At 42.6% G+C, this 25795-nt stretch overlaps 1 protein-coding gene across 41 annotated transcripts in view; it reads right to left on the reverse strand.

Annotated features, from left to right (window-relative positions):
- Positions 1–25795, reverse strand: part of CLASP1 (cytoplasmic linker associated protein 1) — a 266722-nt gene that overhangs the window by 129952 nt on the left and 110975 nt on the right. For 34 of the 41 annotated variants that reach the window (XM_037912897.2, XM_043525472.1, XM_027833968.3 and 31 more), the window contains 4 exons: positions 6751–6903; positions 5661–5734; positions 3280–3372; positions 1614–1759 (listed from right to left, as the gene is read on the reverse strand). In XM_037912897.2, the coding sequence (XP_037768825.1) occupies positions 1614–1759; positions 3280–3372; positions 5661–5734; positions 6751–6903 (466 nt within the window). The remainder of the gene's footprint in view (positions 1–1613; positions 1760–3279; positions 3373–5660; positions 5735–6750; positions 6904–25795) is intronic. The other 7 variants (XM_043525457.1, XM_037912894.2, XM_027833967.3 and 4 more) reach the window with 1 other exon arrangement.

Genomic DNA, 25795 nt, shown 5'->3' on the forward strand with positions numbered 1-25795 from the left:
TTAACAGTAATTAATTCAGCATGGAAGCTCACCACATCACTGGAACCCTGTTAAAGATGCACCGACAAACCCATAGGGCATTTCTCAATGACTCGGTTTTCTAGCGCTTGTCAGTTTCAGATTCCATTCTCTCTCAAGCTTCTGTCTTGCCTTGACATTTGTGAATTTCATAAACGATTATTAAAAATGCCCTAGTTCCTTTTCTTCAAAGTCATGGTTCTGGCAGCATTCAACATTCAGTTACTACGGATGGGGGAAACAGCCCACAGAAAATAAGAACTGACCTGTACTTTCACCCCAAACTCAGTCTGAACCCAAAGACAAAACACATTTCAAATTTCTGTCTTTATTATTCAATTTTGTGCTGCCTCCTTGCCTGTTAAATTCAGTTTGGGCAGAAAGTGAGTGTGAGAAATATCATAAGAGAAGTTATTCTGTTGTCATTTCCAGCCTTAACAGACCCAGGATGAATGGGAACTTTCCAACTCCATTTTGCAGTCTCCTAAGGGTCAGAATATTCACATGTTTTCCATATAAAGCATCTGCAATTTGTCCCTCGATACTGAGTGCATTGTTTTGCATAAGATTTGTATCTTAAATGGAATTAAATGAAATTAACCACTATGGGCCTGATCCTTCAGTCCTTAGCCATGACCAAATGCTGCACTCCATGCAAGCCCACTGATTTAAAATGTGGGGTCAAGGAGGGCAAAATATGGCCCTCCACTTCTGTTCCATTGGATTCAGATACTCAGGGCACGTTTCATTTTGTTATTTGGAATTGTGGTATTACGCTATTGAAAAGCATTTCACAGCATTATGGACTTGACCTTGCCATGCGCCAAGTACCCTCAATTTCCATGGTATTCAATGGGCCCTATAGGTGCTCAACTCCTCAAAGACCAGGCATTGCAACAGGAGCTCTGTTGTCTCTGCCTGTTTACAGAAACGTATAACTCAGTCAAACCTGTTTGATCGTGAACTGACCCTTAGAACGTCACAAGTATATCTGGGTCATGAGCCCAGGACCAAAGAGCTCCACCCCATTTTTTTTAATTAAAAAAAAAAATCTGTGGTGTCCATTCTAGAGCAAATGTGATCGGCGAATATATTCTGTGGTTTTACAGGCACTGTTTTGTATTTGAATAACTTAGAAACACTTTGAGGATTTTTTAAAGCTAGCTTTGGCCAGCAATAAACCCATAAGAACAGATTTTGCCCTTTGCTACATTGGTTATCAATCCTCAGTAACTCCACTGAAGTTAATGGAGCTACTTCAGATGGATACCAGTGTAACTGAGATCTGAATCTGGTCCATAATGTGAGTAATGGCTTTCAAAGGTTAAAACTGAATTCAAAGCCTGCCCAATCAACATTTCCAAACACCACCAGCATACAGAACCCATCCCCACAGGCTGTACAACCATGATTAATGACCTGCATGAGCATGGTTTTTAAATGGTTGTGGCAAAAACCAAGTTCTAACACCACTCTGTCTGTCCAGTACTGACAAGGCCAAACTACATCATAATTGGGTTCGAGCCAGGATCTCCTCCTTTTATCTAAACTAATTGTATAACACAATTAAGAACGTGGAGCTTTGTATTCCTTACCCCAACGTGATACACGCCTCTCGCACTACCTGAGACCGCAGATCTTTAGCAGATAATTTAAATGCTCCATCCAGCAGGCGTAAGTGTTGAAAGAAGTTATCATGCTCGGCAGCTCCAGCTAATAGTAAGGATCGGATCCTTTTCAGCTGTTGGCAAACAAGATTTAAGGACTTACAAGTGACAAAATAGCAAGACACACTGGTATCTATTCATGAGAAATAAAAACACTCAGAACTGTGTTCAAGACTAGCGCTCATTTTTCAACTTTCCTGTAAAAATATGAATGTGTTGAAGAATAGGTTCTTAACACAATCTAAGATCACATATTTCAGGGATCAGCATATTGAATAAATGTAAGAACATTCATATGTTAGCCTTGGCCACGCTACAGGAATCCAAAAGTGTCATTTACAATTTGACCAATGACAAAATGTGGCAAGCCAGACATTTACTTTTCCAATCGTATCATTAAAGTTATTGGGATATTTAAACAAGTCAAAGAATTCCAAGGTTGCTTCTCCATTCCCTCCATCAATTTGCAACATTTAGGGAAATGAACATCTTGAAACACTGAAGTGCATTGTATGCATTGAAACGCTATAATTTTCTCACAATTCTCTCATTAAAAAGATGGTCTGACTTGAAAAGCCATGACTCAGATTCTGATCTCAGTTACACCAGTGTAAATCTGGAACATCTCCACTGAATTCATTAGAATCAGGTCTTGTCTACAGTAGGAGTGAAATCCTGCCCCAATGAAATTAATGGCAAAATTCCCACTGACTTCAGTGAGGCCAGGATTTCACCCTAGGGAGCTAGTTTTAGCCACTGATATAACTACACCAATGCAAACCATTAATCATAGTGCACCAATATCAATTCACTATTAGACTTCAGAGCCAAGGTTCAGACTGAGGAAAACTGCACCAGTGCAAATCGCTGCTTGGACATGTCAGGGCTACACCAATAAAATTACATCACTGTATTTACACCAGTGGCAGAAACCAAGAGTGTAGAAAAGGTCTTACGCAGATTTACATCAGTGTAACTTAGAGCTTGCCTATAAATAAGACTCAAACTCAGCATGTCCATTACAGGTCTGATTTTGTATCACCTTGCTCCTCATACAGTCATTTCCACCTGTGTCCAGTGGATATAAAATGCTACCAAACTGTTTTACACCCACTTTGCACAGGTGTAAATGACTATACAACCTGGAAGGAAGGGAAGAAGGAGGCCTTTTGCATACATTCATTTACCCAAATGGAGTGCAGAAAGGACACTTTTCACAATATTACTCCACTTTTGAAAATTTGACTCTGAAGTCCAATAGCGATTTTCTAGGTTTATCTATTTGTTTGAAAAATTAAGTATATCTTAAATGTATGATGACTTATTCAATCTGATGTCTATTCATGATATTCAAATTCCTATAAACCTAATATTTCACGGTTTCCTTAATGTAGGAGTTTAAATTTAGTCCCATAGTGTCAAATTCACTCCAGGCAGAGGGCCAGTATACTCAATGTACCACTTAAACTGCACATCAGCCCTATTTAGACAACTTCAGTGGTGCACAGAACTTGTGCTGACACTCTGCAAAGGGATGAACTTCGCTCATAAAAACCTTACATTAAAATAATTAGCATATAGGTCCAATGCTTACTGCAGATACTCTCTGCTCCCAGTCATGCTTATCATCCGATAGGATTTCCCTAATTTTGTTTATGGATTCTTCGAGGTCTCGGCTGGAATAAATCTGTGAATTAAAAAAAGAAAATGTTATCAGTGAATCAGAAGGTTTCTTAACTGAACCTCTAACCTCCTTCACTCCTGAATTCTTTACTGCGTGTGGCTCTTAGACTCTAAGGGACTAACGTATTGCACAAAATCAAGAAATATTAAATGGCCATACGGGATGTTTAAAGTGTTATCATTTTTGACTATTACACAACTGTACAATTTAAAGGCAGTAAGCATTATTTCTGGAGTCAACGTCATACGTAAAACAGTCTTCTAGAGGGTCATACAAAACCACCAATAAATATAGAGAGACAAATTAACAACATTTGATACATAAATGACGCCCACAAAGTGTGTAAATCCCCACTTCATAAGGGAAACCCGTATTTGTTGGCACAATAGATAACTGTGCTTATAAGGACCTATTTGCCCTGTAAGTGCAGGTTTTTACTGGCACTGTTTATGTACTGCGTTTGAAAGAATGTCCCAAAATAGCCCATTAGCCACACGAACACGCAACATTTAAAAAGCTGAAAAGTAGCTTTAAACGTACAGGTGCAAAGAATGTTCCAAATGTCAAAGTGCAAGAGTCCCACTGCATCAGCACATAGGAAATCAATGCCACCGCTACAAAAGACTAACCAAGAAGGCTGAGCAGCCAACAGCCCTGAGTTCGCTGAAAACAATTTTGCAAGAGTAATATATGCAACCTGTCAGCAACGTAAGATAGGCTAGTCATGAAGTCAGTGGGCCAAATTCAGCCCTGAGCCTGTAGCACCCATTGAAATGAGTGTGAATTGTGCATACATGGAGGAGAGGAGAATTTAGCAACAGTCAGCACACAGTTCTTTCTGTTTTCCAAGTGTTGCACACACACACATTAACTATCACCCCTTGCGAGTCAGTTCAGTATTATCATCTCCATTTTACAGAGGAGAAAGCTGACGCAAGGAGAGGTAAAAAACCTCTGTTTGTCCTGGTTCCTATCTGACACTCCTCTCCAATTTGTGCAAGATCACACAGTTCAGAATCAGAATTAGAACTCCAGAGCTTCTGGCTCCCAGCTAGAGTTCAATCCTCTATTCTGTGATGCTTCTCTAATGTTGCCACTGTATATAGTGGAAAATGAGAAAGCAGCTGTGCAATGACATCATGGTATAACATGCATGTTACCAATCCAGCTTTGGTATCTTGAATATGCTGCAGCCTGTTGGGAAGGCCAGATACTGCAATCGTCAACCAACATAAAGGCATGAATCGGGATTGTAATAATTAACTCTGAGGACAATCAAGCAATATTCCTTAACTGAGAAAAGTAACATTTAACAACTGTTTTACTTAACCTTGGGAAGATAACTAGAATCAAACACCCAGATCCTTGGCAAATGTTGAAGTGAGAATAACTCCAGTGAAAATAATCTTTGGGTAGGAAAGAGGTGGAAAAGTCAGAGAATTCCTGAGATTAGTTTAAAATCCCCTAGTCGTATCAGGAATAGCTGAAGGAAGTCTGTCCTCATCCATTCAAGCACTGAGATAACAAAGAGGAGCCCACTAGTATTTGAAGAAAAAGTCAAATGAACCTGGAAATATTCAGTCTGGCCACAATTTGGGTCAGGACAAAGAAAACTGTGAGCTGATGAAAGCGTAGAGATACTGACAAATCCTACGTGCATGTGACTGCATTTGAAAACTTTCCACTATTCAAGTCTACAGATACACAATAAGTGAGTTTGATGTTTAACCGTCCCTCTTTCATGTATCAGAGTTAGATGAACCCTCTACTGAAGTTATGCTGAGTCCCTCTTCATGGCCTTCACAAGTCTCAGCTCCCAGTCTTAGGAGATGCAACATCTTGTGACTTGCCTTTACTCTCTGTCCACAAACTACTCCACTGGCTTTCCGGAGTTAGTTCAGGATCCAGTTTAAGATGGCCTGCTTTCCTCATTTTAAACATGCTCTTTTGGCTTGCTCCAGCCAACCTCACAGCCTTGTCTCTTTGCTTTTCTCTCATTTCCCTCTGTCTGTCGAGCACTGACTTCCCTTTCAGTCCTCCAGACAATTGCTCCACTGCCACGCTGCAGCTCCTGTCATTTGGAATCCCCTTCCTGTATCTCTCTAACTCACCATCTCTTTCCAAATCTGAAAATGAAAACATCTCTTTACTCCCTTGACTACCTCTTTATTAGAGCTTGCCACCACTGAAGTTAATGGGCCTCAGCTATTGATTTCAATGAGAGTGGGATTGGGTTGGACATCTGTGTTATACTGTTACTGTTAAATGTTTTAAAATGCATTTCTTCTTACCTGAACTGTTGGGACATCATCAAACGCTTTAATAAAATCCTCCTCATCAACAGCACCAGCTCCCTCTTTGGCTGCTGACAGATAAATGAAAAAGCCTTTTCACCCTTCTCATCAACAGCAGTATAATCACTAAAAATATGCTCAGTTATGAAAGCACCTAAAGAAGAGAGAATTCACCCCCCTCCCGACCCCCGTCCAAACCTACATGGAAAGTGTTACAGCTGTAATGGAAATAACAAAGGCAAGGAAATTCAAAGCAAAGCACACACTGTACACAGCATCCTTCAATTCCTAGGCACCACGGAGCACATTACAATGTCGTTAAGGCAGTGATTCAAACGTTAGGGGGTGTTGCCTGAAAAGATGAGATGGAATATTTACTTAAACTACAAGGGAGGTTTTCTCTTAAAGGATTTAGTCTCATTTATAATTGATTAATGTGTGGATTTCCTGACAGGCACACAGACTGAAGATACAGAGATGGGGAGAAAAGGGAAAGGCTTAAGGACATTATTCAGATGGAAGTTATTGTTTGAGAAAGGAATCAGGAAAGTTTCCTTTAGTCGCAATATGCAAATAAATTCAGAGTCATTGTTCAGTTTTCTGTTCACCCTTTAATTAGAGCGTCAGAAGTTGGAGGTCAAGTGGCAAAAGTGTTAAAAAAACAATTTGCCAACTGTTTTAAATTGCATGAAACTGGAGTTTAGCACATACATTTTTGACCTTATTTGTTAAATAAACAGCCTGTGTTATTTAAGCTATTTGACTACAGAGGTGCAGTTCCTTTAGGAAGAAAAGGTGGATCACTGCACACTGTTGCTTCAAACACAATGCTGAAGATCACTAAGTGGATCTGGATGTGGGAATCATTTGCAGGTCCACTCTTCCAAAACACATCTTTGGTGTTCAGCCAGTATAACTCTCATGTTCTCAGACAGAGCAATTCACCACCCTAATGAGGGCCAACACAAGGACTATGCAACACGTAGGTCCTCAAAATAAGGCTTAAATGGGACTTCAGCAGTGCCTAGGTGTTGTGCAGGATCTTTGCAGAGAGGTGCGTTTCACCCAATATGCAATATTGCCTTACCTGTGGACTTTGAGCCCAGAGCTGCAGACCCAAGTCTGCGAGCAGTCCCCATGCCAACTCTGCGGGAGTTTGGAGGGGCCTTTGAAGATGTAGAGGAGCTGGCCGAGGAAGGTCTGTTCCCATCCACAGAGTCTTCATCATCAAAATTTTTATCTGAGGAAGAACCACATTCAGCCATAACTAAGGTGAAATTAAAACATTTCCCAACTGGGGTGCCTATATTGGAGCAGGTGCTCTGTGCATTTCCTGCAAGAACGCTGGAGACAGCTCTCACTTCAACAGCTTTTTAAGGCTTCGCTGAAGTTATGTTTAAAAGAATAAACCAACAAACTATGATCAATGCCCGTGCCCAACCGTCCTTTCTAAATACAAATTCAGGGAGCTGGGCAGCTCAGGAAATCTACAGCTTTCCACCTCAAGAGGAGTAAACAGGCTTAGTGTAACTGAGAATTCAGGCAGTGGTTTGTAATCGTAGCCGAGATAAAGGACTGAAGGGCCCATAAATCCTCAGCTACCCTCTCACCCGTAGAGGTGGTGCCTGTACAACAGGACTGAGGGCTTGCCTTCACTACAGCTGTGCCAGTGTAACATATCTGGTGAAGCACTATGTCGACGAAAACGCTCTTCCATCTATCTAATTTGTCTACCTCAATGAGACGCAAAAGCTCTCCCACTGACACAGCATGCTGTAGACAGCACTTCAAATTGATTTAACTTACGTCGCTCGGGGGGGGGGGGGGAATTTCACACCCCTGAGCGATGTAAGTTACGTTGACTTAAGCACTGGTGTAGACAAGCCCTGAGGCTCCTCAAAGGGGCAGTGTGGGGAAGATCACATATCTACTGCCCATGCTGTCCCTATGTTGTATGTATCAATAAAAGACACTGGCTTTCAGGGCTGTGAATCATGCAACTTTCAACAGCCCTAAATCCACTTTACTTTGTTTTTAAATGATAATTTGCTACATAGTCATTTGGAAGGTGTAAAATGTTTGGACGGCTGACCCGAGCTTTGTGTGCTAAGAAAATCAGACTGAGTTCTACTATGTTTCCTCCCAAATCTACTCCCACCACACAGCCCTTCAGGATCACATTACGCCAACCTAAGGTGACCTCCTTTTCAAAAGGCAAAAGCAGGACATATGCAGGAGCCCTGCCCGCCTCTGTTGGCCCCATTCTCTATCCCTTCTCTCTCCCGCAAACTCCACACGCTACTCCTCCTCTTCTCCCTGAAGCCCCATCCCTGGCCAGGTTGGAAGCCAAAGCCGGGCCGCAATAAGAGCTGCCCAGGGAGCCCGGGCTGCTGTGGGGAGCCCTGGACCCTCCACCTGCCCTGGGCAGAGGGCCGGGGTGCCCAAGACCAGCCTCTGGCCCGTGTCCCTGCCCCCTGGGGTGTACCACCCAGGGTAGGTGGAGGGTCCAGGGCTCCCCATAGCGACCTAGGCTCCCTGGGCGGCTCATACAATTGCTGGGCTGCAGCTTCTGATCTGGCCAGAGGGTGAGGTCTCAGGGGTGTGGGGTGAGAAAGAGCAGGGGGCAGGGCCTCATGGTGATAGGAGGGCTAAGGCCCACCTCAGCCCTCCCCCCCACACACACACACCCCAGGAAGAGGCTGGCACTGCCCCTGAGGCTCAGGCAGGTGCGGAGCGGTGCCACAGGGAATCCAGAACAAATATCCTGGAATCATTCAGCCTGGGACCGGGACCTGAACTCTGCATTTCGGGACTGTTGCACTCAATTTGGGATGTCTGCACCCACCTCCTTCTGTCTGGAGGTTGAACATGATTCCCTCTGGCTGGACCCCATCAATGCCATCTTTAATCAGGCAGAATCTTTAATGGTCACTGTTTAGTGATTCAAGGCACTCAATTCCAGCCAGGGGTTGAGCACATTCAGCACGAACCACTCCACTGGCTCAGGAGACCAGAGCTCATTTAACAGTTCTGGGCATACCTTAGTCACTATCTCCCAACTCAGCAGACCATTTAAGCACCTGCCTAAGTCCTTCCCTATTCAGCAAAGCTTTTAAGCATAAGTTTCACTTTAAGCATATGCCTCAAGTGAAGTGAATGCTTAAGTATTTCAGTAAATAGGGACGGACTGAATGGGGTCAAGGGGTGAAATTCCACCCAGCGTCTGGTGAGCATGCACAAGGCCCCCTGCACCATTTAAACCCTTGTCATGGGGTGGTGAGGGTGAGCTTGCCCAGACCTTTAGCACTGGGGTGAATTTCATCCCAAATACATTTTCTTTTAAATTCTTATACAGAGATATCTGGGTATCAAGTAAAAGGTTATGCTATGTCTATTACCAGCCAAGAGGAAATCATTGCCATTAATACAACCAGACAGCAGATATTCTGCATTATTTCAAAAGTAGCACTTTTATCTAATAGTATACATCTTGTGTCAGTTGCATTAATGTCCATCTAGATTGTCATTTATTTAACTTAAAAATAATCTAGCAATTATGCTTTTCCAACCCTCATCCCCCCAGCACACACAAAGGGTGTGGTTTCCTAGTCCAGATAACAAAGTAAAATAAAAACTCAGAAACCAAATAGCAAGAATAACCTCATTTTTGTAGCATGTTAGTAAAACTCCATTAATTTGGCTAACATACCAATCTAAAATGAGCTTTCCTGAGTATTAGCTATAAAAAAAGAGAGGCAAATTACAATCAAATGGATCTTCTTATACTTTAAAGTCAACATTGTGGCCAAATGTTTTTTCTAATATCTATGTCAAAGAACCTTTAACATCCAGAGAGCATTTCCTTGATTGAAAATTAAGGATAATATTCTGGCACATTCAAAACTGCATACCAGGTCTTTCAGCAGCACACATATTGAACAGAAAAAGAAACAAAGAACAAAAAATCTGAATGTGGAGTTCATAAAATAAAACACAACCAAATCAACTATACAGTAACATGAAGTAGGACGTTCTTCCCAATTCAACAGCTGATGGTCACAATCATCATTTATAATATTGCACTCTAGCTGTAAACCCTATAGGGCCAAATTCAACCCAGGTGTAATCCATTGACTTCACTGTGTGTGCACCAGGGATAAAATATGGATCACAGTGTTTACCATTTAACAATCATGACTATTCTCCTGCCTTATGACCCCAATGCTCATTTATGAATGATGCTTAGTAATATCCAGCAGAGACATGCCTTACCCAAAAGGGCCTTTGTCTGCTCACTACTCTGCTCTCTCTCAAAATTTAAAAAAATGCAATTTGCTTAAAATCTCTTCTATTCACTTACAATCATTACAAAGAAAAAAAAGAAGAAATTGCTTACAAGTACATATCCTTTTGCAAATAAGCTTCCTCAACATTCCTTCATATTTTCCATAGCGTGCCCAGATGTAACACTGTTTCACAGACTGCTGCAGATTTCAGTCCAGAACAGAATCAATCATTGCCCCTTGTATTCATTAAGCTGCTGTCTTCACACATGGATTTAAACAGCTATGGCTTCAGTCCTGTTTGTACAACTATGGCTCTGCAGAATTCACATGAACGCCCATTTTAGCCCAAAAAACTTCAGGCCATTTCTAGGAAAGAAATTCACTGCTACTGTTAGTAACCCAGGACAGACAATCCAAGAATGAAGACAAGCTTACTCTATCTTGCTAGCTTGGCTCACAATAGGAACTAGCCTGAGTTATCCCTTGGGAAGCTCTAACGGGAGCATCTCAACAGCTGTCATCATTTGTCCATGACAAATAAATTTAGTCATTATTCATTTTACAGCGTAACCCCTTCAGGTCTGTGTGAGATGTAAAACAAGCAGGAGATGCTATGCCAGGAGCTTAAGAATCTGAGCAGGTAATGGGCCAATATTTTCTTCACCATAACTACTGATTCCTGCATTCCTGAGACAGTACATCAGGGAGAACATCTCCAAAATAGTGTGGGACATTTTAAAACAAACTATAATCGTGAGAGTGTCAAGTTTTCATTTGAAAAATATGAAACACTTGGGTCCTTAGAAATTTCAGCTAATCATTGTAGCTGAGTCTCTTGTTAGTTATTTACATGGGAAGTATTTGAGCAGAGCATTATTCTTGTAAATAATGTTGGTTTATACCTGAGCTATTCTTGCCCAATACACTTCTAGTTAAGATGCTGCATTATGGTCTTTGGGCCTAATTCTGCAAGGTGCTGAACACCCTCTGTTCCCACTGAGGTCAATGTATACATCTGAGTATTCCCAAGATACCTACTACTGCCTTGGGATCTAAGCATCAGTGGATCCTGGCGTGCTTGGCATCTTTACAAGATGAGACCTTAAAGACTAGTCCCACATTTTTTGAACTTGCATACCTTAAATTAAGCAATTAAATCCACACTTAGGCACCTAAACAAAGAGTCACTGAGCACCCACAATAAGATCAATAGGACCTACGGGTGCTAAATGCCTCTGAAAAATAGGCCTCTGTTACTTAGGTGCCCGACTCCAGGCTACCAAGTTTGGAAATTTTGGCCTAAAGGAACTTGTTCATCTAAACAACTAACTTGGGGTATGTTTTAAATCAGCATATGCACCAAATGACTGAATGGTTCAGAGAATTGATATTAAGGTACACAAACTTCACCTCTAAGTTACCCGTTCAAAACCAGTCCAGATTGGTGTGACAAAGCCATTACTATCTGGTTATCTGATGCCCTATGTGAAATGTGCTAGTGGGTCTTCGTCCAGATTTCAGACAAAGACACACACACACAAACACACACACAGAGAGAGAGAGAGAGAGAGAGAGAGAGAGAGAGAGAGAAAACCAAATGGCATTAACTAGCCAGCATGTACACCCGGATTAAATGAGAATGGAAAATCAGCTGGCCTCCCCTCCAGTGAAATAGTCCCTCCAGGTCAGAGTGAAGGGGCAGAGGCTGGGTAGTGTAGAAGAACCTTGCACTTATAATGTACCTGTCCTGTAATGAATGCACATAAGAAGGCATGGAAAGAGAGTCACATTTTGGTACACTTGATACTAAAGACTGCAAGCTCAATACTAAAGCACAATGGACAGGTAAAGCCCAAATATTAGAACCTCCAACAGATGCACAGCAAAGGATATGGTGCCCCACCCCAATGCCAAACTACATTTGGTGTACGTAACAACCCCCTTTTTAGCATCCTGTACTCCATGCCATGGCCCTGTGTGTATTGGCCTATTTTGTTCAGACAAGTGCCCCTTGGATACTTTTATACCCTAAAGTCCAGCATTGGGCATCCCTGATGCAGGCTGAGACTCCTTTAGGACACAAATGGCTTTTCACTCCTTCTGTGTGAGTATCAGATCAGCCTCTGAGTCAGATAGCTACAATTTAGAACACTTTTCTCATTACCATGCCTGAGACATCCCACGATTTAGCCCCACCATTATATGTTCCCTTGAATAGTTATATTGATTTTACAGCTATCTAGAGGGAAAAAAATTAAAACATACGAAGGGCAAACAATGAAAACAATCTGAGAGAAGGGCTATTCTCCTTGGCAGGGTGAAATGGGTAAAACTGAATGTTGTTCCAAAAACACAAGAAAATAAAATTGTCCAGGCACAGCATCTCCTCAATATGGTTTCTCATTCAGCACAGTGTCTCCTACAATCTCATTTGACCTGTCACCCCCCCTCTGTGTATCTGTCCACTGCCTCCCCCTTCTCCAAATCAGACACAAGCTTCCTGTCCACACCTTAAAGGTCCTGCTCTATCCAGCCACTCCATTAATTCACTGCGATGTCAGTTGCTGCCTTCACTCTGCGAGTGTTCCCAGCCTTCACCACTGATCGGTTGCCTTTTCCAGCAAACAGCTTCATGCTTTTCCCCACGCTTCCCAGAATAAATAGGAAAAACTCTGGCACAAATTCCATCCATCTTACCGTCTTCAAAACGCACTTTGAAGTGAGTTCTCCTTATTCACGCAATCCACGATCCCTAAAAGACACTACCAACTGAGGACAGCTAGGTGAGTCACGCCTATGGCTCATCATGGTTACATATTCCTATTTCACAGTTAACTCGTCCCCTCCGCTTCTGAGTATTTCATCTATCTGTTGCCTTTTGTTGCAACCTAAATTATAAACACTTAGAGGCAGGCAGTGTCTTTTAAATAAGGGCCTTTATGGCCTACCATAATATTCCTAATAATAAATAACAATCTTTAGGTAAGGTTTAAGGAGACAGCCTTCTTTTCTCACTCCGAGAGCTCTATGCCAAGTACTAACTGGGGTTTTTAAACCTACCCTTCTCTTCGATCTAAACTAACATGTTTCTATTTCCTTTCCTTGGTTAGGAAATGTCAATTTAATATTTTGGCTCCTGTTACAATTCTATTTAACCAAGAGTTAATTAATTAAGTTACTCCCACTGTAGTGTGCGTTAGACTCCCATTATGGAGAGCAAATATCTTTCTTTTAGGAATCTTGACAGTTGGAATGGTTTTCTGCTTCACTAACACATCACGCTTATACAACTCACATTGTGGCTTTAATGTGCCTCCTACCAGCTTCCCAGACAGGTACACTCACAGCCAGTACAAGTAGTTTCATTAGCCTGGTAAAAAAATTTCTCCTGAAGGAAGTATCTCAGAAGACAATCACATATTATGATAAAAATCACATTTGCTTAATTCTACCTTTAATAATTCCAGTATAACCAATCATATTAAGGAACGTGGTGTCCAGATACTGAGGTGATGAATGCCCTACAATAGATTTGACAGTCAGATACAACTTTTATACAGCACCATAAGTATGCACAATGCTTTACAAGAGACAATAAGCCACAGCCCTGACGACTTTATAATCCAGTACCAACAAAGACTGCCAAATTCATGAGTCAGCCACTGCAGAACACCGTACTAGAAGATCAAACAAAACATTCCGCAGTCTAATTGTTGCTAATTCTCACAACTGTATCGCAAGCCTTGCTATATTTAGAGCCTTTTTAAAGTCTCAGCTCTTGGAGTCAGGTGATTCTAGTAGAATTTTAACTTTCTTAGAATTCTGGGGGGGGGGGGGGGGGAAGCGCACTATGTTCTTTTGTAAATTTTATTCCTTATGGCTGCAGAGAAAAGCTTGAAAACATGAACCCTAAAGACTCAAAAACAGAAGCCAAATAAAAAGAACCTAACATATATTAGCTCTAAATTCCCATGATTTTAATCTAATCTCATGATTTGTAGGGGTCAGGCTCATGGAGTTTTAAACACTTGGGGTTGGCAACACTGTGACATAAACTACAAAGTTATTGTGGCAGTTTTCTGTGGTGGTCTATGAATATTACTGTTAGCCGTTAGAGAATGGTGGCCAAGGGACCCAAGAGGGCCCTTCCAACCCATTATGCATTAATCTAAGGAAGCTATAAAACAGGAACCAAAAAAGGAGCCAATCCTACCTTCCTTATTCAGGCAAAACTTTCATTGATGTGAAAAATCCCATTAAGTGCAAGATCGTTATCTGTATTACCGTAGCACTTATAGAGGCTGCAGCCAAGCTCAGGACTCCACCATGCTAGGTGTTGTGCACACACATAGTAAAAGATAGGCTCTGTCCCAAAGATCTTAACATTGAAATAAATAGACAAGACAGGCAAGGGAAACAAATAATAATAATTTTTTCACTGTTATAGCTGTGAACAAAACCCTCATCAATTGACTCTTGTTCTGGTGCCTTACGCACTGAAAGACATTATGCTAACCAAGGAAATTTACAGCACAAACCTTGAAGAAAAACATATGATCTAACATAGTTTTAAACTGAATGGCAAAGAGAGAAAACACATACAGCTTTTCTATTCTACACTTTGCCTGCCTGTCCCCAAAAGGTTTCTTTATGAGGATTTTCAGAACTCAGGGCTCCAGTTAACCTTCAGGGTCTGTTTGTATAGAGATACGATTATCTCTCAACACAGTTTTCCACTGCTTCAGAGTATATTTAATTATCAACAATAGCTCGTTATTTTTATACGTGACTGTTTCAGCTTTTCCTGTTGACATCAATAGTAGGTTTTCTCTTTTTTAATTTGCAGTTTGGATCCTTGAAAATTCCCTTTAAATTATGCTTTGGGAATATGTCAGCACTAACTGTGAGTAAAGATATTAAACCATCCTCCCAGGCTCTCTTATTAGCATAATATTTATGACCCACTTAGCATTCTTCTCAGTGAGCTGAGCTCTAGTGATACCGATCAATGAGCAAGACATGTATATGGCATGGGGGAAGAGAATCTTTAATAGTCAGTAAAGAAGTAGGAATAGCTTTCCAGAACTAGAGGTATTAATCATATTACTGCTGGTGTAACTGTAGTGAAATACATTTTTATTTTTAAAACAGCAAATAAAACATCACGATGGATTTTCTGTTTAAACATCTACTTATGCTTTGCACTTCTATAGCACCTTCTATCAGAGGATCTGAAAGTGCCTTACAACTATTAAGCCTCTCAACCACCTTGTGAACCAGAGATGTACTATCTCCCCCCCCCCCGCCCCATTTTACAGCTGGACAGACTGAGGCAGAGTGGTTAAGTGACTTGCCAATGCCACCCAGGAAACCTGTGGCAGAGCCAGGAACTGAACACAGATCTAAGCCCCAGTCCTGCTATTATCAAAACCGCCCTCCCCCTCCACCTCACCCCAGAGGTTTTAAGAATCAGAGTAATATTTCAAATATGCAAATATTCCCATTGTAAACCCAGTTTCAAGATTATTATATACAAAAACATATATACATAAAGCATGACTGACAAACACAAATCAACTCTTGTGTGAGTGGCACAAATAAATGTGTATAAACTGAAAAGCTAGTCAGTGTTTATTAAAAAATAATGTAAATCCATTTAGATCTCTTTTGTGGAGATGTATCACAACCCCGGGGGCTCAGTCCTGCTAGGAGTTGAGCTTCAGAGGTAAGGGTGACCAGCACTTCTCAGGATTGGTCCCCAACCTTGGAATTAACTAGCGAAAAGAGACTGTTTCAGACTCAGATGCCAGGGAGACATCTGTTGGTGAATTTTTTATTTGCCTGGAGCCCACGGGAATATCAAAGAGTGCAATCACTTGGGCAATCAATAGGCCAAATCCTGTTTGCCTTACTTACACTAACAGCTCCACTGAAGTGAATAAGACTTCTAGGGCGAGATGAGTGAGACTAGGACCAATATTTACAACCTTGTAAACGGACAGATGAATGTTCATTTTTTACATATGCAGCAGGGGAATTCTGCTTGGAAATTTAACAAGTCCCCGGAACCCAACAGAACAGGGTTCAGGTTTCCAGCCATTAGCACCATCTGTTGTCATGACATCATAGAAAATGGCGCCTTTCTAGCCTGCATGCCCCAGAATGGTATTTATGGCACAAATTTTTCAGCCTACTGAAATAATTAGTAAATCATTAAATGCAGTACACTCATCAGCTGAGTGCTCTGTAATACTCAGTCTCTGTAAGCTGAAGGACATTGCATTTTACATTTCTATAGCATCTGCCCTCCTGAAGGATCCTGAAGTGCTGTACATTTTATACACAAACACCACACTGGGATGGAGAGTGGCTGACAAACTTGGCACAGGACTCCAGAGCAATTCCCCACTTTTACAAAAAGGGCCATAGGATCATTATGGCCCACACAAAATAGACATGGGCTCGAGTTCTAAAGTCTCCTCTGAAGAGATCACAGGAGGAGGAAATGCTGCAAGTAGTAATTTTTCTATACAATGGCATCATTTCGCTCTCAGAACATCGTCCCATCCAAAAAGATTATTATTCAGTATTTAGACACGAGGGTGATAAGCACTCTAGAAATACCTAAGATAGAGAACGGTCAAATTATAGCCTTGCTCCTCTTTGGGACATTGGGAATGGAGGTGAGTGAGTGCACTGCAAAGCAGAAGAGCAGGGACGATACAGGCAGGATGTCTTAGGGAGTGCTGGGTGGTGCACCCCATATGGTTCTCCTAAGATCTTCTTATAATTATATATCATAATCATGATCATGGTATCTATCAGTGAGCCTGCAGCATGCACTCCCCCAACAGCTGCTGCAACATACTGGCAGGTGCTCTGTCGACAGGAGTCTTGCCTTGCCCCCAGATCAAGTGGTGATGGCCTCTTGATGCCTTGGAGCACTTCTGGCTGTTAGCTGGCGCTCTCTCTGCACTGACAACACACTAATGTATTGTGTTTGTGGGTGTAATAACGCCCTATGATTCTGCAAAGCACCCACACATGACAAAGGAGAAACTAGCCTTTCATTGGCAGGTACCACTGTGTGCACTGCGATGGACAATACAGACAGGAAGATAAGGTCTCTCTCTCTTCTGAGGATTTATAATCTAAATTCAGGGGCAACCAACAGGTGACCACATACAGACTAATACTATGCCTGCATAAACTATAAGGTGTTATGCACACATCGACCCCTTCCCCATAACTCTTTAGCCACTATAGAACTAATTAACATATACTAATTAGATAAGCACTTAAATCAGGGGTGGGCAAACTACAGCCAGTGGGCCACATACGCCCAGCCAGCCAATCTAATCTGGCTCTCGAGCTCCCGCTGGGGAGCAGGGTTTGGGGCTTGCCCTGCTCCCGTGCTCCCACCAGGGAGTGGAGTCGGGGGCCGCTCTTTGCACACATGCTGCGGCTTTGTGTGGATCCCGGAAGCAGCAGCATGTCCCCCCTCCAGCTCCTATGCGTAGGGTCAGCCAGTGGCCCCTGCCACAAGTGCCACCCCCGCAGCTCCCATTGGCCGGGAACTGCAGCCAATGGGAGCTCCAGGGGTGGCGCCTGCAGATGGGGCAGCACACAGAGCCGCCTGGCCACGGCTCCGTGTAGGAGCCGGAGGGGAGACATGCCACTGCTTCCAGGAGCTGCTTGAGGTAAGTGCTGCCTGGAGCCTGCACTCCTGAGCCCCTCCCGTGCCCCAACCACCTGCCCAGCCTGGAGCCCCCTCCTGCAACCTGAACTCCTCATTTCTGGCCCTACCCCAGAGCCCTCACCCCCAGCCAGACCCCTCACCCCCTCTAGCACCCAAATCCCAATTTTGTGAGCATTCATGGCCCACCATACAATTTCCATATTCAGATGTAGCCCTTGGGGCAAAAGGTTTGCACACTCCTGACTTAAACCATCATAAAGTGCTAAAACTGCAAAATGTTTCATAAATTATCAACCATAAAATAAAACATTTTAACATTCCAAGCACAATTAAGATTAAAAACCCTGAAAGGGGGAGCAGGAAGTGATGGACTAAGGCCGACACCCCAGTGGGAGCAAGTTCCATACTCTAGGAGCCACCACCGCAAAAGGTAGTCAACTGCTGAACTAAAGCGTGATCGGTGTGGCGTCAAGAAGTGTATACCGCAGTCATAATGATTGGTATTTACACAGATGCACGTCTAAATCACAAACATGTAGGTGTACACTTAAAAGAAGGTAAATTCATACACAGACACACACTTTTATTACGTGGATTTTAAAACCACAGCCACACTAGGGCACCACACAAACAAACAACTGTGGCTCGAGACATTCTGCCTGCAAGAAAGCAGGGCTGGCAGGATGGCAATTACTACACTTTTTTAAAAGGATTCAGTGTGTGGTGCCCACAGCACCAAGCTACAGTGTGAGCACAGGCAGGGGTGGAGCATTGCCGTGGCCACACCCTCTTGAGGGTGGTTAGTGCCACTGGTTACATCAGCTCTGTTCTGCAGCTTATGGTCCAGGAGAGGAAGCATCAAGCTTTTGGTTGCCCCTGCACAGATACACAAGCACTTAGGGAGAACGGGCACCCTGCCCCTGGGGAACACTCATACATGAGCAGCCAGAATCCAGCCCTTAGTTTATATGCTTATTCTGTATGTCCACAGATCCCTAGGCCACACTTTCTGGCCTTTTTACCAAAGCTGAGGTTTGCAGACTGCACCAGCACTTACTTGAACAGTCTGCATAGTTATGTTTAATAGTAGCCAGTGTTTGGGTAAGCATCTCCCTGGAGCCTGTGACAAATCTGTGACAGATCTATACCCCTGATCGCCATCCATGTCACTAGGTGTGAATAGCTAGCAGTGATAGCCTGTTCCAGGTCACACGACTCTTGTTATTCTTCCTTCGTAGCATTTGGGGGATAAGAAACACAGCAGTCAAATAATTATCATTTTGCATTTAAATTTCCTGACAGCTCTCTAGAGTGAGCAATGAAACCATATTCAGTGCTTTGTCTCATTTTAATACTATCCCTGAAAGTACTGTGATCAGTAATACCTAGCTCTTACATAGCATATTTCATAATGAGGTCATGAAACCACTTTGGAGACTTAAGACTGATAGGGAAAAAAAAAGTAACTAGAATAAAAAGTCAGTTAAATCCTACAAGTGATTTTACTAAAAAGAGTGGATTACCAAAAACAACAATGAATAATTACCTTTAACAACACTTCGCATTTGCATAGATGCACAAGGTGGATAAGCTTTATTATCTGTGTTTTATAGATGGGGAACTGAGGCACAATGGGGTTAAGTGACTAGCTCTAGATCACACAGCAAAGCCAGTGATAGAACCTACACCTCCTAATTCCTAAATTCAAACCGATAAAATGCCCTATTCAGTACTATCAGTGCCACTTAAACAATGGCCCAAAGTCAGCTTTCAGTTACACTCAGTCAGCCTGCTGACTTCCAGGGGGGTTCCTGGGAGTAAATGAGGACAGAATTTGGCCCAATACTTTATCAAGCCCTTGTAATCAGGAATTCCTTCTCAGCCCAGTTCTGTGGTTTTAAATGATTGTGGAAAGGTTTTATTCAAATGCTTAGTGATATGTTTGCTGAGTGTTTGAATACATTAATGTGTGGTTTCCAGTTTGCCTGCATACTGTTGGTAAAAAGAAAAGGAGTACTTGTGGCACCTTAGAGACTAACCAATTTATTTGAGCATAAGCTTTCGTCAGCTACAGCTCACTTCATCGGCTTATATTTAACATGTGTACCAATTTATGTTGGGTTTGTGCTGCTGCTGTGAAGCTAAAAGGCTCCATAACTAGGACCAATTCCTTGAGCCTTTCAAGGGCACCCCATCAAATGCTGCAATGTATGAGACCTACTCTTCAAAAAGAAAAATAAAGTATAATGAATAATAAATAATAAAGTATAATGTTGCTCATAAAATATTGAAGAGCTGAGCTGATTCTGTTCTTCCTAAGCTTGTTTATTTTTTGATTCTTTAAGAACAAAAACTATGCTTATTTTTTTTTCCTGGCTAGCAAATGTATTCTTCAGACATAGCAAAGAAAGCAAACATGCAAATATAAAGGAAACAGAAAGCAGACATGGGGGGGAGAAAGAATTTAGAGGGACAATGGAGACAAAAAAAAAACCACAGTTGAAACATTCCTGCTCTGTCTTCCTAATGACCGTAGGTTATTAAATTATTATTATTTGTATTACAGTAGCACTTGGAGGCCTCAGCCAAGATCATGGCCCCTTGTGCTAGGTGCTGTACACACACATAATAAGACAGTGTCTGTTCCAAAGATCTTACAACTTAAATAGGCAATGCAGACAAAGGGTGGTAGAAAAGAAGAATTACTATCCTCATGTTACAGATGGGGACAGGAGACAGAAATTAAGAGGGAGATTCTCCAACAGTAGGAAGGGCACTTGGGCAACCCCTCCCATCCACATCATGGAAAACCTTGCTCAAGGTCACACTAGAAGTCTTTGGAGGAGCTGGGAATTGAGCCCAGTTCTCTTGAATCCTAACCCAGTGCCTTAACCACAAGACTGCCCTCCCTCTCTGGTAAGAGAGAAAAGAAGTACCAACCACATGCGCCCCAACCAGGTCGTTTAACATAATCGTCCCCTTCCCTTTGCTATCTCACCTCCATCTATGGTACTATGGACATTTTTGCCAGTCCCCCAGCATCCTTACCTGCTGGTCACTCCCCTATGGTAACGTGTTTGTGTCCCGATGAGTAGGACACTGTGCCTCTGCTCCTTGCTGGCTCTATTGCATTCCAAGCCAGGGCTCTGAGGATTGGTCCTGTGCTGGCTGTCAAGCATTGCTCTGGTTCCCAGGGAGACCCTTTGACACCAGGGCCAATTGTTCCAGCATTTTGCTGACCATCCTGCTTTCCTTCCACAGGCCCAGTGTGCAGTGCATGGCCCCTCCCACTCTTGGACACACAATTGCCCTTTACCTTTTACTTTTGGGGGAGAGTCACATGGGGGTGACATAGGCACCTTCCAGCCCATTCTCCAGTACATTTATTCTTAGAATAGGTGAATCAGACCCTGTTTGTTCTGCTTCCATTTTTGAACACACAGCCATCAACTGAGATGTTTTACTGGCAACAGCTTTTAGCTATCCTACCAAACAGCTAGTGAAATCTGTAGAGAAAGCCAATAGCAACAGAGCAAGTCAGTGCTCGGAGACCAAATCCTGCAGTCCTTACTCAGGCAAATCTTCCACTGAGTCCAATGAGGCAAAACTCTCATTGACCCTTCCAGAATTATACACACTGGTGTGAACCTCTATGGAAGAATAGGCAACTAGCAGAGTTAAGTTAGTAATTGAGACTGAGTAAAGGAACAACCGAGGAGACATTAAATCAGAGTGCTATTGGGAAAAACAACAAGACTTCAAAGAAGAGAAATTAGAGGGGAGAAAATCAATGTCAAAGCATTTGCCATATGGAGCCACTAATTACATGGATAAGAAGTACTGTAATAACAGAGCAAGCAGGATCAATAGGAAGCAAGAGCTGGAAAATGTGGAATAAAAGGCCAGTAAAATCTTAGTGCCTGGCCTAAATGGGGGTCCAGAATTTGGGGGAGGGCAATGGAAATTAAAAATAATGTATCATAATGGAACAAATTTGTCTCCAACTTGAAGCCATGGAAATGAGACTTTTGAGGGCAGTGAGAGGGGTGATACTGCAGCACCCCATGTGAATGATGCCATCAGGAGACCAAGGCCTGTGGTATCAGAGAGAAGCTGCAAGAGAGGAGGCTGAGATGATACAGGCATGTAAGGAGGACGGATGAAAGGAATCCTATTAGGGAGGCGTTTGAGACTAACGTGCACTGACAGACAATAAGAGGACGGCCAAGAAAACAGCAGACAGAGCGTGTACAGGAGGGCAGAGTGGATATGGAGCAAGCGTTGGACCAGCAAGCTATGTTGAGTGTTCTGAGCCTCATAAGTCATTTGAGATAATTACAAGAGTACTAAGGGTCCAGCAATCCACAAGCCAGGGTCTGACCAGGGAACCCAAGGCAGGTATGTAGGATGCTAATGAAAGCAGCCACTCTAGTCTGTTCAACATTGCCACCCTGTTGGGGATGGTCCCCACTACCTGGTAGTTCTGACAGACTACTCCTGTTCCAGCCTGTTCCTGCCCCTGCCCCAGGCTGTGCCTGTGCCTGCTCCAGCCATGGCTGGTCGCCTGACTGTCCTGACACCAGCCTAGAAAAGACTGATCTGATGACCCAACTCCGAGTTGCTGAAGTCTGTCATCTTAAACCAGGGATGAATTTGGCTCCTTTCAGCCAAAACTTCCACAGGGTAAGTGAGATCAGTAGAATTTCACCTGAGAGTCTGCAAGATTTGGTCCAGTTTTGTTATTCCCAACCTTCATTTAAAGCAAATTAGTTATGAACAACTCACACCCTATTTAAACTCAAATTTATTCAGATTCAAATTAAAATGGTGCATTCTAGTTTCCTGCGTAACACAAAGGCATGCGCTTTGCCATTATGCTCTTGGGTGAGCAGGAGTCAATGTGAGAAAATAAAAGGGAAGAGCAGTTAAAAGTTAACAATGCACATCAATTCATTAATAAAAATGAACTATTATCTAAAAAATATGAGATGCTGCCTCTCCTCTAAGCAAATCTGGCTTGCACAGCCATCTTGTATGCCTCAGATAACCCCAGAGGATACCCCCCATGGTAATTCAGCTGTAATATTTGTGTAATACATTTTCCACAATACATTGGTTTGTACATCTTACATACAAGCCATTTCCTTTAATACATGTTCACAGAGGCTGCTTCTTTCTTGAGCCAAGAGTTGTAAAGCGTGCGGTCTGCATTCAGACTAACAGTTATCTGGAAGACCCACGCCTTGTTTTATCCTTGAGAAAATTCATGCTTTAAGCAGTGTTTGTCAAAGTACAAGCAGATGCCATGACAATGACATGGGTTTCTGCTTTGATAAACATGGGGCAGATACCCAAGAAAGTGTAAAAATAAAGATGCATGTTAACAAGTGAAATGCTTTGATGGACAGGGCTAGAGCCTAATCTTGCTCCCATTGGAGGCAATGACAAAACTCCCATTTCACTTCAAAGGAGCATAATCTAGCCCAGTATTCATATTCAATGTCATTCATAATTACAGATTCTTATCTGACATCATGGGATCTATAGACTTCCCATTCTCTGTGGAATCTTTACTACAAGCGCCAAGTAGCTCCAGCTCCAAAGCATCAGCCTCCCCTACACAAGTCCCATTCCCTGACTAGTTATTGTTCTAAGTGCAAAGAGCTTCTTTTATTGATGTCTGCACATCTCCAGCCAAGCAGACCCATAATATGCTCTAGATGTAACAGGCAGACATCAATTTCAGTACCAGGTAGTTCGCTTGTACAAGTAAATGGCATTTGATTCTTTATTCTCTAGAACAGGCGTTACTTGGTGTGAGAAGTACAAGAATGGCTACAATAAACATTATGCCAGAGAAAATGTTTAAAATGTCTGATCATCACATTGGAAAGAAATACCTTGACCCCTTATTATCCACAAGTCCAAATCCCTGCACAATCTCTCTACGACTTGAAACTCAGGGCCGGTCTACACTTGAAATGCTGCATTGGCGCAGCTGCACCTATGCACTTGCGCCGCTGTAGTGCTTAAGTGAAGACACTCGAACGCCAACGGAAGAAGCTCTCCCATTGACATAGTACTGTCTACACAGGCGGTCATGTTGGTATAATTATGACGCTCCAGGGTGAGGAATTCTCACGTAAGCTTCAGTGGGCATTCTGCAGGTTTGCAACTTGCACATAAATATGTTAATACATAGCATAACAGAAAAACAGCCATAGCTACTGTCAGCTCATCTCAATGATCAATTATACCATAACCCAGACTGCTGGCCAAATATGTAATGTGCGTGACAGAGATGCTAGAGTTGCAAAATGAAGCCAGATTAGGAGAATGAAGCTGATGGTTTATCTACAGAACAAGTAAAGTCCAAGCAACAGCAATGTAAGCTTCCCTCAGACCTGGAGCTGGAAGCAAAGGAGACAGTTTATTCTCCATGCTCTGAATCTTTGGCCTTTTGGCTGGGTAGTTTTCTAAATAAAAACACAGCTTCTGTGTTCCAGTGATATGGTTCTCTTTGTCCTCAACTATCATTTCATGTGACTAAAAAGCTGTCCACTGGGGGGAGCTCCTTTTAATTTTAACTCGAGCAAAATGATGAGGAAATAAAATCAAAATCTAGTGGATTCCTAATGCAATAATTTCACAATTTCTAGGGATAAAATCAGGGCACATGGCCAACAATTTGCAAAAACAAAAATCCCCAAGAATTTATTGTGCAAGAGTCTAATTAGAATTTGGAACAGAGACTAATGTTATTGTGTATTTTAATCCTAACAGATGTTTCTTGAGCAAGGTGATTCAGTGAATTACATACAGACTTTAAAATAATTAAGCTGGTTAGAACTCCAAGAAATGTTTTTGGTAATTTCAATAATATGGAAAGATTGCCCTTGCTACAGTGTAATGGCTCCCCAACTTGTGAGAAAGCCTCACTTGTACATATAGGTGCTATTCCTGGGGGATGCTGTGCCAATAAATTAAAGATTCTACGTCAAAAAATTAAAAATTCTGAAAAATTCTGCATATTTAATTTGTCAAAATAAAACAATACAATCACGTCGGTTTCAATTATTTTGGTAATTTATTTCAAAATACCTGTCAGCAACATACCTGTACAGACAACAAAAAAGATTCAGGAAATGTTTTTTGACAAATAGATTCCTTACTAGGCATATTAATACAGAACTTTGAGTAATAATTCATTTAAACAACAAAACATAAACATATTTCCTACACCCCTCAGAAGCAGTGCAAAGGCTTGGGGGAGTCAGGGGTAAAGGAGGAGCTGAGGAAGAGAGAAGTCATTGCTGGGAAGGAGCCTGGCTGTGAACATGGAGGGCTGTTGGGTGTGAGTGGGAGAAGTATGGAATAGGGGTTTTGTTTTGCACAGTTAGGGATTGTTAGGGAGCGTCCACCATGCATACCCTGGCTGACCCCTACTCTCTCTCATGCAGTCAGGCACATCTACCCCTGTCCCCTGCACCCCCTCCCCCCATCCCCATATGTCCCTGAACTCCAACTTAGCCACCCCCCTCCTTCCATAGCCCTGTACCCCCACTCAGTCATCCCCCTCCCCTCATCTGGCCCTGCACCCTTCCCCTGTCCCGATGTGGCCCTACACCCCCACTCAGCCACCCCTCTTCTCCTATGCGGCTCTGCACCCCCTCCCCCTGTGTGTCCCTGCACACTCACTCATCCCCCACCCCAGTCTGTCCCCCCCACTAGCCCTTCTGAACCCCACTCTGTGACCCCCTAGCAGCCGCATGTGCCCCACACTGTCCGTTTCCCCATATCCTGTGCCTCCTGGCCTGGCCCGCCGGGAGCAGTTTTTAAAGACACTCAGCATCTCACAAGGTCAAGCTCTATGAACTCCAGAGATGCCTATGATTTGCTTCCCAGAGAAGAAAGAAGGAATTAAGGGACAGAGTGGTGGGGAAATGGCAAAAAGAAGTTGTAATATTTGATTTTCTATGTGCTTAGACTGAGAGCATCCCTGGGGTTAGAAGAGTGTCTTACCACATCCCTGCAAGGCGAGAACTGCCCAGCTTTGCTTTCAAATTCTAATACTTTAAAGCCGTGGTTCTCAACCTTTTTGGGCTCTGGACCCATTTGTAAATGTTTATGGCCTGTCACGACCCAGT

The sequence above is a fragment of the Chelonia mydas genome, chromosome 11 (genome assembly GCF_015237465.2).
Source record: "Chelonia mydas isolate rCheMyd1 chromosome 11, rCheMyd1.pri.v2, whole genome shotgun sequence".
NCBI classification, from domain to species: Eukaryota; Metazoa; Chordata; order Testudines; family Cheloniidae; genus Chelonia; species Chelonia mydas.